At 39.7% G+C, this 17,548-nt stretch overlaps 1 protein-coding gene across 1 annotated transcript in view; it reads left to right on the forward strand.

The window, feature by feature from the left end:
• Nucleotides 1-7,336, forward strand: part of DDHD1 (DDHD domain containing 1) — a 28,046-nt gene extending 20,710 nt beyond the window's left edge. The window contains 4 exon segments of the mRNA XM_075192540.1: nt 1,179-1,328; nt 2,321-2,564; nt 4,569-4,754; nt 6,687-7,336. Of these exon segments, the coding sequence (XP_075048641.1) occupies nt 1,179-1,328; nt 2,321-2,564; nt 4,569-4,754; nt 6,687-6,874 (768 nt within the window). The 3' untranslated portion in view covers nt 6,875-7,336.
• Nucleotides 7,337-17,548: the final 10,212 nt, after the last annotated feature.

Genomic DNA, 17,548 nt, shown 5'->3' on the forward strand with positions numbered 1-17,548 from the left:
AAAGGCCTAACTGCAGAGCACAGAGGGAAGCCAGACTGATCAGGCAATGCAAAAGTTGCACGTTGGCGTGTTAAAGCCAATAAATCAGTTATCTGGTGGTGCCAATCCCTTTAATGAGCTATGATACAGCGGGAAAACCAGACGACCAGGTCTGTTGTGTGTGATATGAAATAAAAATAAGGAACCCTACTTTTGAAAATACATTCTTGTAATTGCCTTGTGCATAGTTTTATGGTTTCTGCATTGGATACAGTGAGCGCAGCACAACCAAGTCTTGTTATTTTATTGGATGCTCCTATGAAGTCTCCCATTCCTAACATGCATCGCGTGACTGCAGTCACATAGAACTGTCCTCAGTGTGCACAAATTTACTGACCATAAAATAGGCCCAAATATGTTGTATCGAAGGCTGAATCGCAACTGCCTAAATGTAAGAACTGAGCAGACGGGGCGACAGTGAGCGCGTTCTCTATGTGGGTGCTAAGAACATTGAGTAATGATGAAATAGTTATACAATAAAGGAAATTGTTTGATTAACTGTGATATGTTAAAGAGAAAGCAACAAAATATCCACTTCAGTATACATTCCTGCTAACAGGGCTTCCTAGTCCTTGATTAAAGTCAGGGACTAAAGTTGTGGGAGGAGCTTATGAGAAGTATGCCAGCACACAGCAGTAGGCAGTGAGCAACTTCTGATTTAAAATGTTCTGATTCCCTCTGCCAGTTATAAAAATAAATATAAATATGTTAATGAGGGAACAATTCTGTTGGTTGTTATAACTTATTTGCTGTTGTATTGTACTTATCAGTTTCTTCAATAAACACTAAAAAAAAAAATTGTTATGATTAACCAGGACAGTCCTAAAATTCAAGGGGAAGCAAGATAACACCTTAATAAATAAGTCAATTTTCAACGTCCTGTTTTTCTTAGAGCAAACATATAACTAAAATGCCCCGATGATGGCGCTGGTCTAGAGCTCCGTAATCTGGGACCGTTCTAGTCCCGGGTACAGCCTGGTTATTTTGTCTGGTTTGTTGGTTCTCATTATTTGTACGTAGAGCTAACACTCATTAAGAGAGTGATTGATTTAGTTGGTATGTGGGGAGAATACTCCCTTTATCGGTGGCCTCTGTAGGTTGATAATTTGACTTAACATTTACCTGCACGATCCCTTTAGGTTGAGAATTTCTTCTGTATGGGATCCCCCCTAGCGGTCTTTTTGGCGTTGCGTGGGATCCGCCCCGGAAATCGCGGAACTCAAGATCATATTTTGCCTAGAGCAATTTGTAACCGTTTGTTTAATATATTCCACCCCGCAGATCCAGTGGTAAGTGTCTCGTTATTGTAACCCAAGGAATATTAAATGTATTTGTACATTATGTCCTGCCCTTTAAATAAAGACTTTCCCATAGCCAAAGTTAAATATTTGATATACAGTTTGCTGAAAAAAAAAAAATTACAATTCTGAAGTTCATTTTTGCGTCAATGGTGATGCGCAAAGATGGTTGTCGGGGTTCTTGCAGCTGTGAACCAGCGTCGATTGAGGCTTTGGGTCGTTGTAAGTTTGTTTTAGTAGATGTATGTTAAATAAATATGAAGAAAAAAAATCTACTAAAAATGTTAAATAAGTAAAATTCTGTATTTTCTCTTAAGCGCCCAAGACTAAAGCAGGGGTTCTTCTTAAAATCTGGCTATGGGAAAGCTTCAGATAAAAGTGTATATGGACACCTCTGCTTACATACTACATTTTTTTTTAAAACTGTATATAAAGTATCCGCTCTTTGCTGAGTTTTTATTGGGTGATCTTGATAGAAAAGTATAACATACCTCTCTGTTTTGCTGTAGAAAATGGCTGAATTAGAAAATGCATAAACCTTCGCGATCCAGTTTCCAAAAGAGACATGGGATAGTGTAATATTTAAGTGCTTTTGACTATCTGTATCTCACTGGAGACCAGATCCTGCTGTGCAGGGCTTCACTGAGAAGCCCTGCTGGAGGAACACTATTTCCCTTTAGAAACAGTGAGGGCATCTTCAGCTGGGAGCGAAACCTATTTTCTATGAACTCTTATGATCAAATTAGTATAGAAGTCTAATCCTTCAAAAATTCAGTCTCGATGTGACCTGACTTTAGAAGAAAATACTAGGTTTCCCCAGCAGGGCTTCTCTGGGAAGCCCTGCACATAATACAGGATGGGGATATCGGTGGGTGTCAGTTTTTTGTTTTTTTTCCTGTTGTGCTAATAGACAGGTTTGGTTTCTAACTGAACCCTTAGTAACCGATTAGTCGTCTTACTCCCTCTTGCCATGTTTGTTTCAGGCTTACAGACTGGAGCCGTTAATACTGAAGCACTACAACAATATTTCCCCTGTTCAGATCCACTCATCTCACACCACCAACGCCGTTCCCTACAGACACATGAGACCTTGTCTCATCAACCCATCCAAAGATACTACCTCAATGTCCGATACCGAAAGCATCCCCAGCCCGAGCACTTCACCGGTTCTGCCTCGAAGACACTATGGCGAGTCCATAACAAATATAGGCAAAGCGAGTATATTAGGTAATGTGTCGACTATTGGTGCATTTAAAGGGACAGTAGCCCTATTTGTTTTTATTTTCCTTTTGTATTTGTTTAATGTAAATATTAAGGGCTGAATGTATCAAACTGGTCTGGTGTTGTCTTTGTCTCTACCATGGTGCTGGTAAGTGTGTTCGAACAGCTGATCATTAAGTATACTTTATATATGTCTGTACGCTGACCAGCAAGGTTTTCTGTAAGTACTTTTATTTTTAGGGAAACCCTCAAGTCTTGTCACAATTTCATTAGTGGTTTGGGAGAGCGGACTCTTCCTGGTTTACTAACCATAGTTTCAAATCCCTTTAAAATATATATTCTAATATGAGGTGACTGTAACTATAATCATAACTTTATGGCTTGACGGGGAAAACAATTTATGGACCTCTGTGTAAGAGAGAGACTGATGCAGAACCGCAACTTAGAATTCTAGCGCCTGGGGAGAGAAAGACAAATGCTGCCCCCCTAGCCCTCCATTTTAACCAAATTAACCTAAAATCATCATCATCATCATTTATTTATATAGCGCCACTAATTCCGCAGCGCTGTACAGAGAACTCACTCACATCAGTCCCTGCCCCAGTGGAGCTTACAGTCCAAATTCCCTAATATAGACACACACTCACACAGACAGACAGAGACTAGGGTCAAAATTTTTTTTTTTTATAGCAGCCAATTAACCTACCAGTATGTATATTCCTAAATTGCGCCCCCCTTCAACATTGCGCCCTGGACGGTCGCCCCTGTCGCACAGCCCTAGTTACGGCCCTGGACTGATGTAGATTACGGGCTTGTGTGTGTGTGTGTGTGTGTGTGTGTGTGTAGATTACAGGCTTGTGTGTGTGTGTAAATCTCGGGCTTGTGTGTGTAGATTACGGGCTTGTGTGTGTGTGTGTGTGTGTGTGTGTGTGTGTAGATTACAGGGTTGTGTGTGTGTAAATCTCGGGCTTGTGTGTGTGTGTTCATCCATTTAAGCCTCGTCCGCTATCTGTGGACAAGGCCAGAAGCCAGTTGCCCCCTCTCTATACATTTTGTATTCCGCACATTATCATGTATATAACATCCATATAGTATAACTCAGAAGCTCTGTCTGTAGATTTCTGTTTTACATTTAAGGACATGTACATCAGTCATCGTACAGTAAAAGGTATAAATAACTACTTATGTTTATGTATAAACAGAGTTCTCGCATTATAAGATCTGATGCGTCACTTGCTCCACATTAAGGGCTCATCCACCTCTCAGCACTTATTATGCACTTTTATTACGTTAATATAAACAAATATAAAATGTGAACAAGTGACTTGATGGTGTATTATCCTGTAACTCACCGTCCCTCTGTCATTAGAACCAATGTGACGTGATTTCCTTTCTTTCATCTTTTCATATCTGTTTCTTCCAAAAATATACATTGATGGTCCCCTAATACATATATTATATGAATAATTATCCGGTAGATATAGACTGTTCCCTCCTATGTCCTTAATCACACTCTGCTTTGTTATATTTCTGTATAATTATAGGTTAATGATATAAGGTTTATGTTCACAAACATTGATTCTGGGGGAAACACAAGACATAGACGTATGATCTGTTGGAGTCTAGGAAATAAATCCAGCTCACATGATGTTGGTATTTAATTATTTGTAGGGTAAATTTATTCATAAGTCGCCCCAGACAACTCTTAACATGAACCAATCCTCCCAACTAAGTCACCTCTCAAATTCCTCCTTTGTTTTTAAGTTTTTATTCATTTTCACCAGTGTTAAATGGTGGGCAGGGGGTGTGGAGTGGGGGGACCAATCAGCCGGGGCTGTAAGAGGAACTACAGGGGATTCCTACAACTGCCCTATTTTTTTTTCCTATTTGTTAACACACTGTTAATGATAACAATATCCTAAATGTGCAGCGCCTGCTTCTAGCCACTAGGTGGCAGCCATGTGCAGGGTTTCGTCTTGATCCGTTACATTCCGTTCTTGTCTCCGTTAGGTGCCGCAAGCATCGGAAAAGGTCTGGGGGGAATGTTGTTCTCAAGATTTGCACGTTCTAGTGCAACCGCTTATGAAGTAAAAGAAGCAACTGCCGACGGGGAAGAGAAAAAGTCGGTACAAAGTCAGAGTACCGCAGTGTCCCAAACACTCCCGCATAGCGTTTCAGGGCCGCTGGACGCCACAGGTGAGATCACAACAGGGATTGTGGATGCACTCGGACGTTGCCATATTTACACATGTGCTTATTAAACAAATGTTACCGTTTAGATGTCTGTAATGAAAAGTTTGTGTCCCTACTTTTCCTATAGTGCATTAGCTGGTTGTAGGAAGATTTTCCTCTCACATGGTTTTGTCTCAGGATAATTATTCTACCCCAAATAAAATTTGAGATTTGGGTGTAATTAAGGGAGATATATCCGCTTTACCTGCGTTCCTCGGATCGCGCGGGACGCACAGCGGAGAATGTCTGGGATGTAAATTCCACACACAGATGGGCTGCCCGCTACACATTGTTATTCCTCTAGTATAGGAAATGATCTCAGTCCTTGGACGTTCACCAGCATTGTCTCCTCATTAACACACTCGTCAGAAATGCCAGTCATTAGTTCAGAGCTGGGCCGTCTCCTCTGAGGAAGGAGACCGGTTATAAATAAATGAGGACTCCTTGAGGGGCTACTCTCTAAAGTAAAAGTACTATATTCCTGAGGGAGGATGAGATTAAAAAGGGAAAGGACAAGAGAAAGGGTTAAAATGTGGGTGGACAAATACTCTCTTTAGTGACTAAATAATGCAAACTGATATTTGGGTACGGGGGCTTTGGAGAGGATAATGTGTGCCACCCTCTAGTTTGTAAAATAATAATATCTAAACTTTAGATTTGCCCCAAATCCTAAATAAAATCATGACCGAAACCCTAATATTCAGCATCATCATCGGCTATTTATATAGCACCACTAATTCCGCAGCGCTGTATGGAGAACTCACTCACATCAGTCCCTGCCCCATTGGAGCTTACAGTCTGAATTCTCTAACACAGGGTTTCCCAAACCCAGTCCTCAGGGCTCCCCAACAGTGCAGGTTTTCTGGATCACATGTGATATAATTAGGACCACCTGTGGATCTGTTACAATGTGTCTGTCAGTAATGATTACACCTGTGCTCCAGCAAGGAGATATAGAAAACCTGCACTGTTGGGGAGCCCTGAGGACTGGGTTTGGGAAACCCTGCTCTAACATATACACACACACACACAGACTAGGGTCAATTTGATAGCAGCCCATTAATCTACTAGTATGTTGTTAGAGTGTGGGAGGAAACCCACGCAAACACGGGGAGAACATACAAACTCCACACAGATAAGGCCATGGTCGGGAATAGAACTTATGACCCCAGTGCTGTGAGGCAGAAATGCTAACCACTGAGCCACCGAGCATTAAATAAAGTAATAGTTTTGGTTGAACATAATACTTGGGAGCACCACCCAATACCCCCCTCTCAGCTATATACAAGTGAGAGACCCTCAATCACCACTTGGAACGTTCGTTATCAGTGTGTGTGTGTTTCTGCTACACTCCTGGCCCGTCAGGCTGTCTTTATTGGTTCTCTGACAAGGAGACCCTTCCAATAATTTTATATTCATAAAATGAAACATGCATTTAAAATCTGCCCATTTAGGTGTAAACAAAAGCTGTCCCGATGTAGCGATGTAGGCAGCCAATTTCCACCGGTCATCAGCCGATTTGGCCAGGATATCTGTATGTACGTGGGACGAAACCGACCGGCGAGGTTAGATGTTTGTATCGCTGGTGCTTTTAGGAGCACAAATGAAACAATTTGTCGGTTTGATCTTAAACGGACCAATTGGTCCCGTCCTCCAGGGGTTCTCTGGCTCGATGGAATGTAAACGTGGACCTGGGAACGTGTTGCGGTGCTAACGGTCACATCACTAGAACTGATGGCGGTGGAGGAGCGAGCAGCGTGATAGAGCTCCTCCTCCTGCGTTCACATAAGTTGTATCAAAATCTGTTTTATTTCTGTATAGAAAGTGTCCGTTTATTACTGATAGTGCTGTCTAAAGTGGCCTTTGTTTTTCTTACTGCTGCTTTCTGTTTTCTAGTGGTGGACTTGGAGCACCGGATTGACTTTGAGCTCCGCGAGGGTCTGGTGGAGAGCAGATACTGGTCCGCCATGACGTCGCACACGGCGTACTGGTCCTCCATGGACGTGGCCCTCTTCCTTTTGACATTCTTGTATAAAGAGAACCAGCTAGAGGACGAAGACAAACTAGGTGTAGATGAACTGTAGAGGATCTTTGAGGGGCATTAGAAACCACTGGATCTAACTGGATGTTTAGCTGTTGACATGATGCAGACTGTTTGGGCCATGGAGGTGTCTGGTTGTAGTGCATGTCTGAATGTTGTTTAGTTGCTAGAGCACACCACTGATTTACCTTATCTACACGTGACCAATTACCTCCTGCCCCCTCCCCCCCCCCCACCCCTGACCCCCTCCCGGGCATTACTGCAATAGAGTACATCAATGTGTAACCGATGTAACCTGTTGTATGTATGTGCAAGTGCCTAATCTCGTCAACGTCTCTTTAGGTGATCTTTATACCTTGCGGGAAGAGAGCGCCGCGTTTCTGCCGCTCGGAGACGGTGTAGGAGGGCACCGTTTGCCTGGAGACCTCACGCCGATCTGCATTACGATAGAGAGCAGTTAAGGAGCGTCGTCTACTTACCCAGAAATAAAAAACTAACTAAGAAAGCTTCAGACTAGTGTGACCTAATTCTAGATTAATAATTCCGCTCACGTTTCTGTTTCAGTTAACTCATTTTTCTACTCGTTTGTTTTGGTCCAAGAACCACATTCATTTTCTACATTTTTCTGCGTTTTATTTCCCAAAATACATATCTTTGTACTAAAATAACTGTGGACACTGACACTCTCAGTAATATTTTTCATTACAAAAATAAATATTTGTGGTTTCACATACAAAGTGTATAGCAAGTTATTGACGAGAAAGTAGAAAGTGTGTCTCGGATATTTTGCCCAATGGGGGAGGTCCGGTGTGTGGACCCCAAATATTGGTCTTGACGTATGAGTTTAATGTGATCTGTAGCCTGACAGATTCACGGTGCTGAAATAGTTATAGGAGGACGGTTATTTGTGTTAATTTTTTTAAGTTACTTTCTATGGGACAGTCGTGCTCTATATCTGCTCTTATTCTATCTCTTGCACTGATGAGATCTAACAAGCAAGGAACAGCTGTATGCTATTAACCAGGTTCCTGGATCATAGTTGACTAATTGGGGACATATAAGGAATAATTTGCATATCTCCACCCACAGTTCGTAAAGTGAGTCTTGCATCACTCAATTTTCAGTTTTGTGAGGCAATGCTATTTTATAGTAGGGACATGTGAATACCTTCTGTCTACCGGGGTTTTTATATATTTTGTTAGAAGGTGCACAGCTTTTAACATGGATTTTGCTCCTCCTTTCATCTTTTCTAGTAAAGTACATCAAGTTTGTCATCTAGAGGTGCATAAGGCTATTGTACAAAGCCATATCTCTAATGGTCCAAGCCTATGATTCTGGTAACAGCTCTTGTGCACTGTGGAAGTGTGCGGAGTGTAACCGCTGGGTGTAGGATGCACCTCTCAGTACTACATACAGGGATTTTCTTCTTGGGATGGCTAGTGGCAAGTGAGGGCAGAGCTTCCAATGTTCAGCTGGTAACGCATATGAATATTAATTACCTGCCCAGTTATTTTTCAAGTCGTCCCACATCACATTAAAGGGTATAGAAAATTTGAATCGACTTTGCAAAACTGATTAAAGTAAGAAGTGTAAAGTTAAACAAATTAATTTTTAATTAAGTGAAAAGTTCATGTAAGAACAGGGTTAGCCCAGGGCTTGTGGAAGGGTGTGGCCTATTGAGGAGGGGTGGAGCCTATTGGTTTGTGGTTTATTTAAAGATTATTATGATTACAATGTTGCAAAAATGATAAATCTCTATAAATCAATATTTGATTCAGATACTGTTCTTTGAAAAATAATTGCAACATATTTTTTGTTCGAATAAAATGAGGTATGAGGTAGATAAAATGTTATCGACCCAATCTCTCTAAAAATACGAGTTTCTATAAATTAGTCCCCAGACCAATAATTCTTCTTCAATTGAACAATAAGTGAACCACATTACATGCAAAAATATACATTTCCTTTGCAATTGGCAAAATTAGAATCTAAATACATCATAAGTATATTAATATCATATCAAAGTCTAAAAATAAACAGGTTTATATGAACCTCAAATCCCCCTTATTACCCTACTCAGTCATAGAACATTTTGAGGGTACACTTCATTGTTGAAATGTTCTGACCCAACTTTGGGGTATATTTACTAAACAGCAGGTTTGAAAAAGTGGAGACCTTGCCTGTAGCAACCAATCAGATACCTATCATTTATTTAGTGTATTCTACAAAATGAAAACTAGAATCTGATTGGTTGCTATAGGCAACATCTCCACTTCTTCAAACCCGCCGTTTAGTAAATCTAGCCCTTTGTCTCTAATCTAAACCTATCTAGATAACGTCGTGAAAAACTGTTTTTCTGGGGAAAAATGAATATTGGAAGGATTGAACAACAGTTCAGCTACCAAGTTCTCTCTTCCCCGCGTAATGAAGGGTTTGTGTGTTATATGATCTCATCAATTTGGACTTGGACATTTAAATCACTACACAGGACAAGTTATATTACTAATGTTCTCTACTCTGTGTCCTTTCTATAGTTATAACATTGTGTTTTATCAGAAGTAATTTAGCTAAAAAGTTTTCGGTAAAACTTTTCTTTAAGTGGCTGAATAAACTAAAACTACATCTGACCACAGAGCTTCTAGTATCGTAACCAGTCAGGGGTCTGTCTATCCAGAGTAAAATCCCAGCCCGCACATATGACATAGATTAGAAGCATATGGTGCGATCATAGGAGAACATTCCAGACATCACATACATCATGACAGAAATGTCTCTGTGCTTTTATACAGCTACTGTTTTTAAAACAGCCTGAAAATTCCAGAGAAAAAGATATCAGAGCGATACATAGGAGAAAAAAAAGAAAGACAAAATTCTGCCCAAATGGGGCTCATTTTATATACAGACTTCCCAAGAATTATTCAAACTATGTAGTAAATAGACCTATGATAGTACAAAATATATGCTATAATTGAATTAAATGTATTTTTTTTTTTAATTTGTAATATTAAAAACCAGTAGGGACTGATGTGAAGGACATATATTCTCTGTACGGCGCTGCGGAATTGGTGGCGCTATATAACCGATGATGTTATGTAATAAAGCACACCCCTCCCCCCTCATGCCAGACACACACAAAATATGTATCTTTAGGTCATAATTCTTATTTTTCCACAAAGAAATATATAAATGAAGAGGTTCCTGTATATTTCACACTGTTTGGGACCTAAAAGGAGGTAGGTGGTGGATTTTCAGGTCAATTTAGCCTTTGACCAACTCCCATCTTTTTGCATTAAAAACCAGAGTCCTCGTATGCATTCGATATTCACTGGATATGTTGATATGTATTTGTAAACCCGTTAAAAACTGTTTATCAAGCGTCTAATCCAGATTTTAACCCACAATTCTATTTTGTATCCTGGTGATAGTCTCTAAATTGTTTATTGGTAAGTGTTTGTCATTCTTTGCAACCTTTGAGGGAGCCCCCTGTCTTTTAGAGTGTCTGGTACTTAGTTGACCCCTGGACTTGGGCACATAGTACTAGAGGTTTATCCCAGAACGGACCCTGGCTCAAGATATATAGGAGACGTCAATGGAGTTGCACAGTACTGCGGACAACAGATGTTCAGAGACGTGTCCACATCTGAAGGTCCAGCTATTTTTTTCCACCATCCGTGTCGGTGTGTATGCGTCAGCTGACACGGGAGATTGAACATGTTTGGACTACATGGGACGAAGAAGCTTCTGCTCTCAAAAAAGAGGCTAAATTCACGACTTAAGTCTGCTAGATATAATGAGAATCTCGCTGCCACCACTAAGCTCATTTGTGGAGCCTAGAACTGCTCACTTCTGGGGTAGCTGCTACAATACTTCTTTGCTGTGGGTTGGCTGGTACCAAATGACCGCTTACTATGGATCAGGACTGCAGGGTAGCCCGTTCACACATACACCCTGGGTTTCTACACAGGACAGTTGGGGAATGGATTCGAGTGTAAGCTGTTGGTCCCAGAATACACCAGGCAATAGGCATCAGGCAGGATCTTTCAAGCAGTGATGTTTATTTTCTTGAGGGACCCCTCAACCAAATAGTGTGTAATGGTCCTTGTAAGGACCATTACACACTATTTGGAGGTACTAGTGATCATCTAGAAGTACAGATGGGTGTAATACATTACATGATCAAACAGCGCTCTTTATAAACTTTCTGACACATGTTGGCAGGGGGTAAATCAGCTTGCTTTTCCTATCTGGCACCACAAAGTCTGAGATATTACATTCAATGATTAGCATCAGGATGTAATATGTTCTCTAAACTTGGATTTAAATGCAATTTAAACGTAACAAAATTTACATCAATCATCATCATTTATTTATATAGCCCCAGCAACTTCCGTAGCACTTTACAATTGGGAACAAACATTAATAAAACAATACTGGGTAATACATACAGACAAGAGAGGTAAGAGAACCCTGCTCGCCAATCTGTGATTTCCTAAATTGCTTGATGTTCGGTTTCCTATCTTTCTAAGACACAGGATCAAAGTCAAGCGACCAGCTCCTGTGCGTTCAGGCTAAACTATGTTGATTTCCTCCAACATATGCCTACTGCATCAGAAATCAATACATTTCTAATACAAAAATCAGTACGTTTGCAGTGATATACATCGGTGCACTGCACACTGATTGAAATAAATTGATCCAATAAGTTATTTATAAGTGATGCTGGCTCAGTGGATAGAGGCACTGGGCTAGTTCCTGGCTCTGGGCAGTTGGTGGATACAATAATAAGTGTTTGCTAACCATGTGCTTTTTGGTGGACTTTTACTCTTTCGAGCCCTCAATTTCTTGGACTAGTGCGACTTCCTCAGGTCCTGAATAGATTTCTATGTACCGTGCATTCCCCAATACACTAGACAATACTGGAGTAAAATGTGAGACACTGTCCAAAACTCAAAGCTGGACTGAAAACGGGTCATCGAGACCAAGATGCTAAACACTCCGTCCAATCCACAGCAGATTGTATGATAAAAATAAATGTTGAGCTGAATCACGGCCCAGATCAAAATCTGATAGAAATTCTGTGCTGGACGCATATTGCTTGGAAGTGTAAGAAATCCCTAAGACATTAAACAAGGGGCCAACGTTTAACTCAGTCCATATGAGAGGCTGATGGAGAGTAACAAGAAATAGTTACATTGTTATATCTGCCATAGTTACTGAAGTTAGAGTTTTCTTTTCCTACCCCGGGCACCTGCATCAGTACTGATAGTACATATTGTGTGTAACAGTTGGGAATCATTAAAGTATTAACATCAACATTTCTAGTGTTTCTCTTTGAAAAAGAAATATGAATCCACCGATTTATGATTCTATATTGATATATGATATTACTGTGCGGGGAAAATCAGACGAGTAACTACAGATCAATTGACTGCAAATTTAATCCTGTATATAAAATAAACACACAGAGGCTTAGTGGTTATCACTTCTGTCTCACATCACTGGGGTTATGAGTTCAATTCCTGACCATGGCCTTATCTGTGTGGAGTTTGTATGTTCTCCCTGTGTTTGTGTGGGTTTCCTCTGGGTGCTCCGGATTCTTCCCACACTCCAAAAACATACTAGTAGGTTGATTGTCTTCTATCAAATGGAGCTTAGTCTCTCAGTATGTGCATTAAGAAATTTAGACTGTAAGCTCCAATGGGGCAGGGACTGATGTGAGAGTTCTCTGTACAGCGCTGTGTAATTAGTGGCGCTATATAAATAACTGATAATGATGATAATATTATAGACAACGAAATACAGATTATAGCATTTCTGAATCATAATGGTGCAATAGCTTTCTACAATCTGTAGGTGGCAATCTAGAGAGATCTTGATCTGGAAAATCTATCACCACGATCAATATTTCAAATCAATATTTAAATTTATTTTTTTTATTTATTCTCACCATAATAATAAGTATGTGAAGAGCGCTCTTAAAAGATCCTTCTGAGTATCAGACTGATGATAAGTATACAATGCACAATATACAGCAATATAACCCATTGCTCTATAATACATTTAGGAATGTGTTATTCCTGCAATCAGTCATTAAACTAAACATTCAGTGTGAATTTACTGGATTCTATGAAAAACTTTTTCCGGCGGTGTTTACACATGTTACAATTATTGGGTACTTTTGAAGCTGTCAGGTTTTTAACTTTATTATATATAATTAAACAGGTTCCTCCCACTCCTCCTACAGATATTGGGTGAACTCCAGGCTGAGATCCTATAGTGAACGTTTTCCTAGGCTGGTGTACATACCAGTAGTAAGGAATGCTTCTCCCGTTTACACAGCTGGTTTATATCTACACACTACAAGTCGTGGAAACATTTCCTCGATAGATCTATGTGTTGAGTGCTGAAATAGCACAAATATTTCTCTATGTAAGCCTTGATATCATTTCATGCTGCACACTATATAGTCCTTTTTTTGCCAGTGACCGCCGTTAAGTAGTCTTTAAAGCATAACTCCCCTCACACAAACTGTGCACTGTGTTATTTGTTTCCATGGGTACAGATGTTGCAATTATTCACAACCTATCTGTCAATTGGTAGCAACAGTGTGTTTCCCAGTAATTAACAGGCAATTTCAGGCAGAATATTAAACTGTAATACCCAACCTAATGTTTTTTTTTTTAATTAGGCAAAATTATCTTTGCGTGGCGTTGCCCTTTAGCGGCCTAATTTCATCTATGTGCCTGTTCAACTGGTAGCCATGCCCCCTTTTTTGCTAAAGAGAACATACACCCTGGCAATAAGTATTTTATGTTCTTTAAAGAAACTTTAACAGAATGTAAGAACATAAGCTGTTCTGCATCTATAATGTTATCTCCATATTTGCATTTATTAGTATGAAAAGGAGCTGTCATGCTTATTTGGGTGAATAAAAAAATGTGAGTAATTTATAGCAAAATACAGCACCCCTAGTGGCCAAATCATCATGTTAAAAGAGGTGAGTGATGGGAAGTTTGGGATTTTGGAGAGCAAACTTAATTCTTAAAAGCAAATTTGCAAAAGGATAAAATGTAGCTGGAATTTTTCTGATATGGGAATAAAAAACAACCCTGAAAACTATAGGTCACGTTGTGTTATTTTAAATTATACATGTCACTTACACCCACTGTGTGGGCCGATCCACAACGTACTAGGAATCAGCGATAGTTCTAAACCCTTATACACAGTTGGCGCATGCATTGTGTACAATAGAAAATTTTACACCGTATTATGTGAAATATTTTGGATAAATAAGAGATGAAGCAGAAGCTAAAGAAGATAAGGCATACTTACCAACTGTCCCTGAATGTCAGGGAGACTCCCTGAAATAGGGGTGATCTCCCTCACTCCCTGAAGAGTCTGGCATTCTCCCTGATGCTGAGCCAGTACAAGACGTGGTTGGCTTCGCCATCTGTGGCATGATGACACGGTTCAGAAATTGTGTCCTATGTCCATGTATTGATGCCTATGGAGGTGGCCATTTTCATGGAGACCAAGATTTAATCAAAGACTGACAGGTAAGACAACGTGACTTCAGTAATGGAGGCAGAAATGTAAAAGACACTTTAGTCTCTAGAGATTCATTAGCTGCTTTTCTTTAACGCATAGTTGCCTACTCTCCCGGAATGGTCCGGAGACTCCGGCATTTCTGGGAGAGTCTTCCGGTTCTCGCCCCCGCAAATTACGGGGGTTCAATTACGCAAATATTGTGTCATCTTAGCCTCGCCCCCTGCTGTACTTGGCCAAAACTGTGACACTTGTTTAGGGGGTAGGGCCAAAATGATGTGATTTGTCAAGACCCAGCCCTGCCCCCGAACGCCCACCTCCCCCGGGATCTCCCCGAAGCCAACGAGGAACAGTTGGCAAGTATGAGATAAGGTCGTGAGCGTGGAGATCACCGTGGGTGGGATTCGTGGGAAATGAAGTCCATTCATTGGGGGACATAGAAGGAGGAAATTAACAAGAGAATCTTTGTGTCAGAAGTCAGAGTTTTTGTCGATGTCACCACGTATGTTTCTATAGGATTACATTTCCTAGTGAACCCCAATAAAAATAATTATTGATAATAGCCGCCTAAAGTTTTGTTTCAGTACATAGCGTACACTAAGGGGCAAAGATGGCGTTTATGGGCCAAACATATCACTGGTCCTATAGGTGTGCTGGTTTTCGGTTACAAATTATAGCAACCCTGCTCATATCATTAGGGTTCATCCCTAACCTTGTATTCAGGTGCAAAATTTATACTTAACCAGAACAACCAATCAGACTCTAACTCTCATTGTGTACGTGACACTAGGCAGATAACAGCTAATTGCTGATTGGTTGCTGGGGTTCAATGGAACTTTTGCAATGTTAGGAAATTTACCTGTCACAGAAAAAGTGCAAAGCATAAGACTAGGTAAAAGTTATTAAAAATAAACCATCCCTATAATCTTTTTTAATCAATGTGAAATATATCTAATTTAAAGGAACTGTAACCTCAAACATGATCTTTGCTGCACCCAGCAGAGGGGACTGTATATACCAGACCATCTGCGGCTCTACCGCGGCCATACCATCTGCGGCTCTCCAGGTGTTGTGAAACTACAAATCCCAGCATGCCTTGCCACCTATCTGCTGGTTATCTACTGGCAAAGCATGCTGTGACTTGTAGTTTCACAACATATGGAGAGACGCAGGTTGTGAGCAAACTTAGGAAATTGCTATCTCCTTGCCTGCTTTTCAGACATGGCCACACCCCAATTGATGTAATATCCAATCCTACATGATGACACCCATATTCCTTGCCACCTAGACCACACCCCTTAGCAATTGTATGGTGAGATTATCACACAAGACTGGCAGGAGGGAGGAGATTGCATTATAAATAAGAGAAGACAAAAATCAGAAAATCAGAGAATATAGTTTTAGCGTTGGTACTTTTACATATGATCTGGGTGTGACTCTTTTAAAGGATGATCACTAATCATTTCCACACTGTAAGGTCCTGGGTTTACTGAGCTCATCGTGGCCTTAGTACTAATTAAATGCAACACATGTATTCCATTACACACATATGAATGAAATAGGTTTTTCCCAATAAAAGGAAGCTGGATTTCCCAAAAAGAGATGTTATAATACCAAATATTGGATATTTGTCATTGAATAATAATGCCACATGTGTCTAAATATTAACATATTTTTGAACAAACCGGAACATTGCTCTAAATACTGATTTTTTTATTACTTGTAGTGTAAGATTACATTTCAGTGAACTCTACTACTTACTTCGTTTGAAGAAATAAATATACTTTTATTATACTTGGGTGTGGTGTGATGTTCCTCTTTTATTATATCGAGGAGAGTCTGTTTCCACTGTTGTTACTGCTATTTATGTTAGTGATTATTGCAGTGTTAAATTCTTTCTAAACTTCAGAACTGACATTCTTCAGTGTAAACCTGAGATTTCACTTCACCTCTGTGAGAAATGATCTTAATATCAGACAGCTGAAACTCCTCACACATCATTTGGACAGTTCCCTGATAGGGTCTGATACAGGTCAAAAAGCTGCACATTCAGTCATTTTAGATACTGGGACATCACTGGCCCAATCCCATGAACGAATCAACCAATCCTCAGAGCACATTTTTTTCAAGAGCAAGTCTGCAAAGCTGTCAGTCACTCTTTAACTGTTGTGCTAGAGACACATCTGCTGCAGAGGAGTGCAAGAGAGGATAGTGGTCATAAAGAGATAATAATACCCAAAACTAAAAATGAATAATTACCTGGAGTCCAGGTGGTAAAATGTTAAAAAATAGACGTTTGTTGATGTTGCATTGACCTTTAAATGTGTCACTATTGCTTTTTCTTTGCATAGAAAATAGTCACTAAATATTAATTCTCCATAGACAGCAACCTACAGAGGGACATTATAACACAAGATAATGTTAATAAAATAACACTTTTTTTCTAATTATATAGCGCTGTATTCCTGGTAATTGTACAACATTTTAGCAAACACATATAAGTAACTGTTAATCAATGTCTTAAAATGTCACATGGAACATTGCAAAATATAACTGCAACATTGTTTCTTAACTGTACGGAACATCTGAGTCTGATCTCACAGTCTGATCTAAGAGGGAAATTGATGAAGTGATAATTATAGCCTGATGTAACTAACTATCTGTTATGTATCTTTTGAAGAAACAACATATATTTATAAATACATACTTTTTATTTAATGATTGTATTATTTTCTCCATAGTTACAATTGAGACTTGGGGGTAGATTTACTGAAACTTCTTAAAAGGAAAAGAGGAAGTGTTGCCCATAGCAACCAATCAGATTCTAACTATCATTTTCTAGGATGTACAAGATAAGCGATATCTAGAATCACTTTTCTATTTTAGAAGCGTTAGTATATCTACCCCCTGGTGTTTTGAAAGCCAATAATTAATCTCTACTATGTGAAAACTCCCAAAATGTTTGGCTATGTCATAGTCATATGAATTTCTCTAAATTCTAAAGTGCAATGGGTGGCTACCTTCATACCAAAATAGACTTAGAGATGAGTCAGCTCCCTGCAGAATGAAAAGTTTAATTTTGTTGAAGAAAGTTTATGCTAGAACTTCAGGGTGAAGCACATATTATCTTATGTTACAGAAAAAACAATACCTCTATATAATGTTAGCCGTT

The sequence above is a fragment of the Mixophyes fleayi genome, chromosome 12 (genome assembly GCF_038048845.1).
Source record: "Mixophyes fleayi isolate aMixFle1 chromosome 12, aMixFle1.hap1, whole genome shotgun sequence".
Classification (NCBI taxonomy): Eukaryota; Metazoa; Chordata; class Amphibia; order Anura; family Limnodynastidae; genus Mixophyes; species Mixophyes fleayi.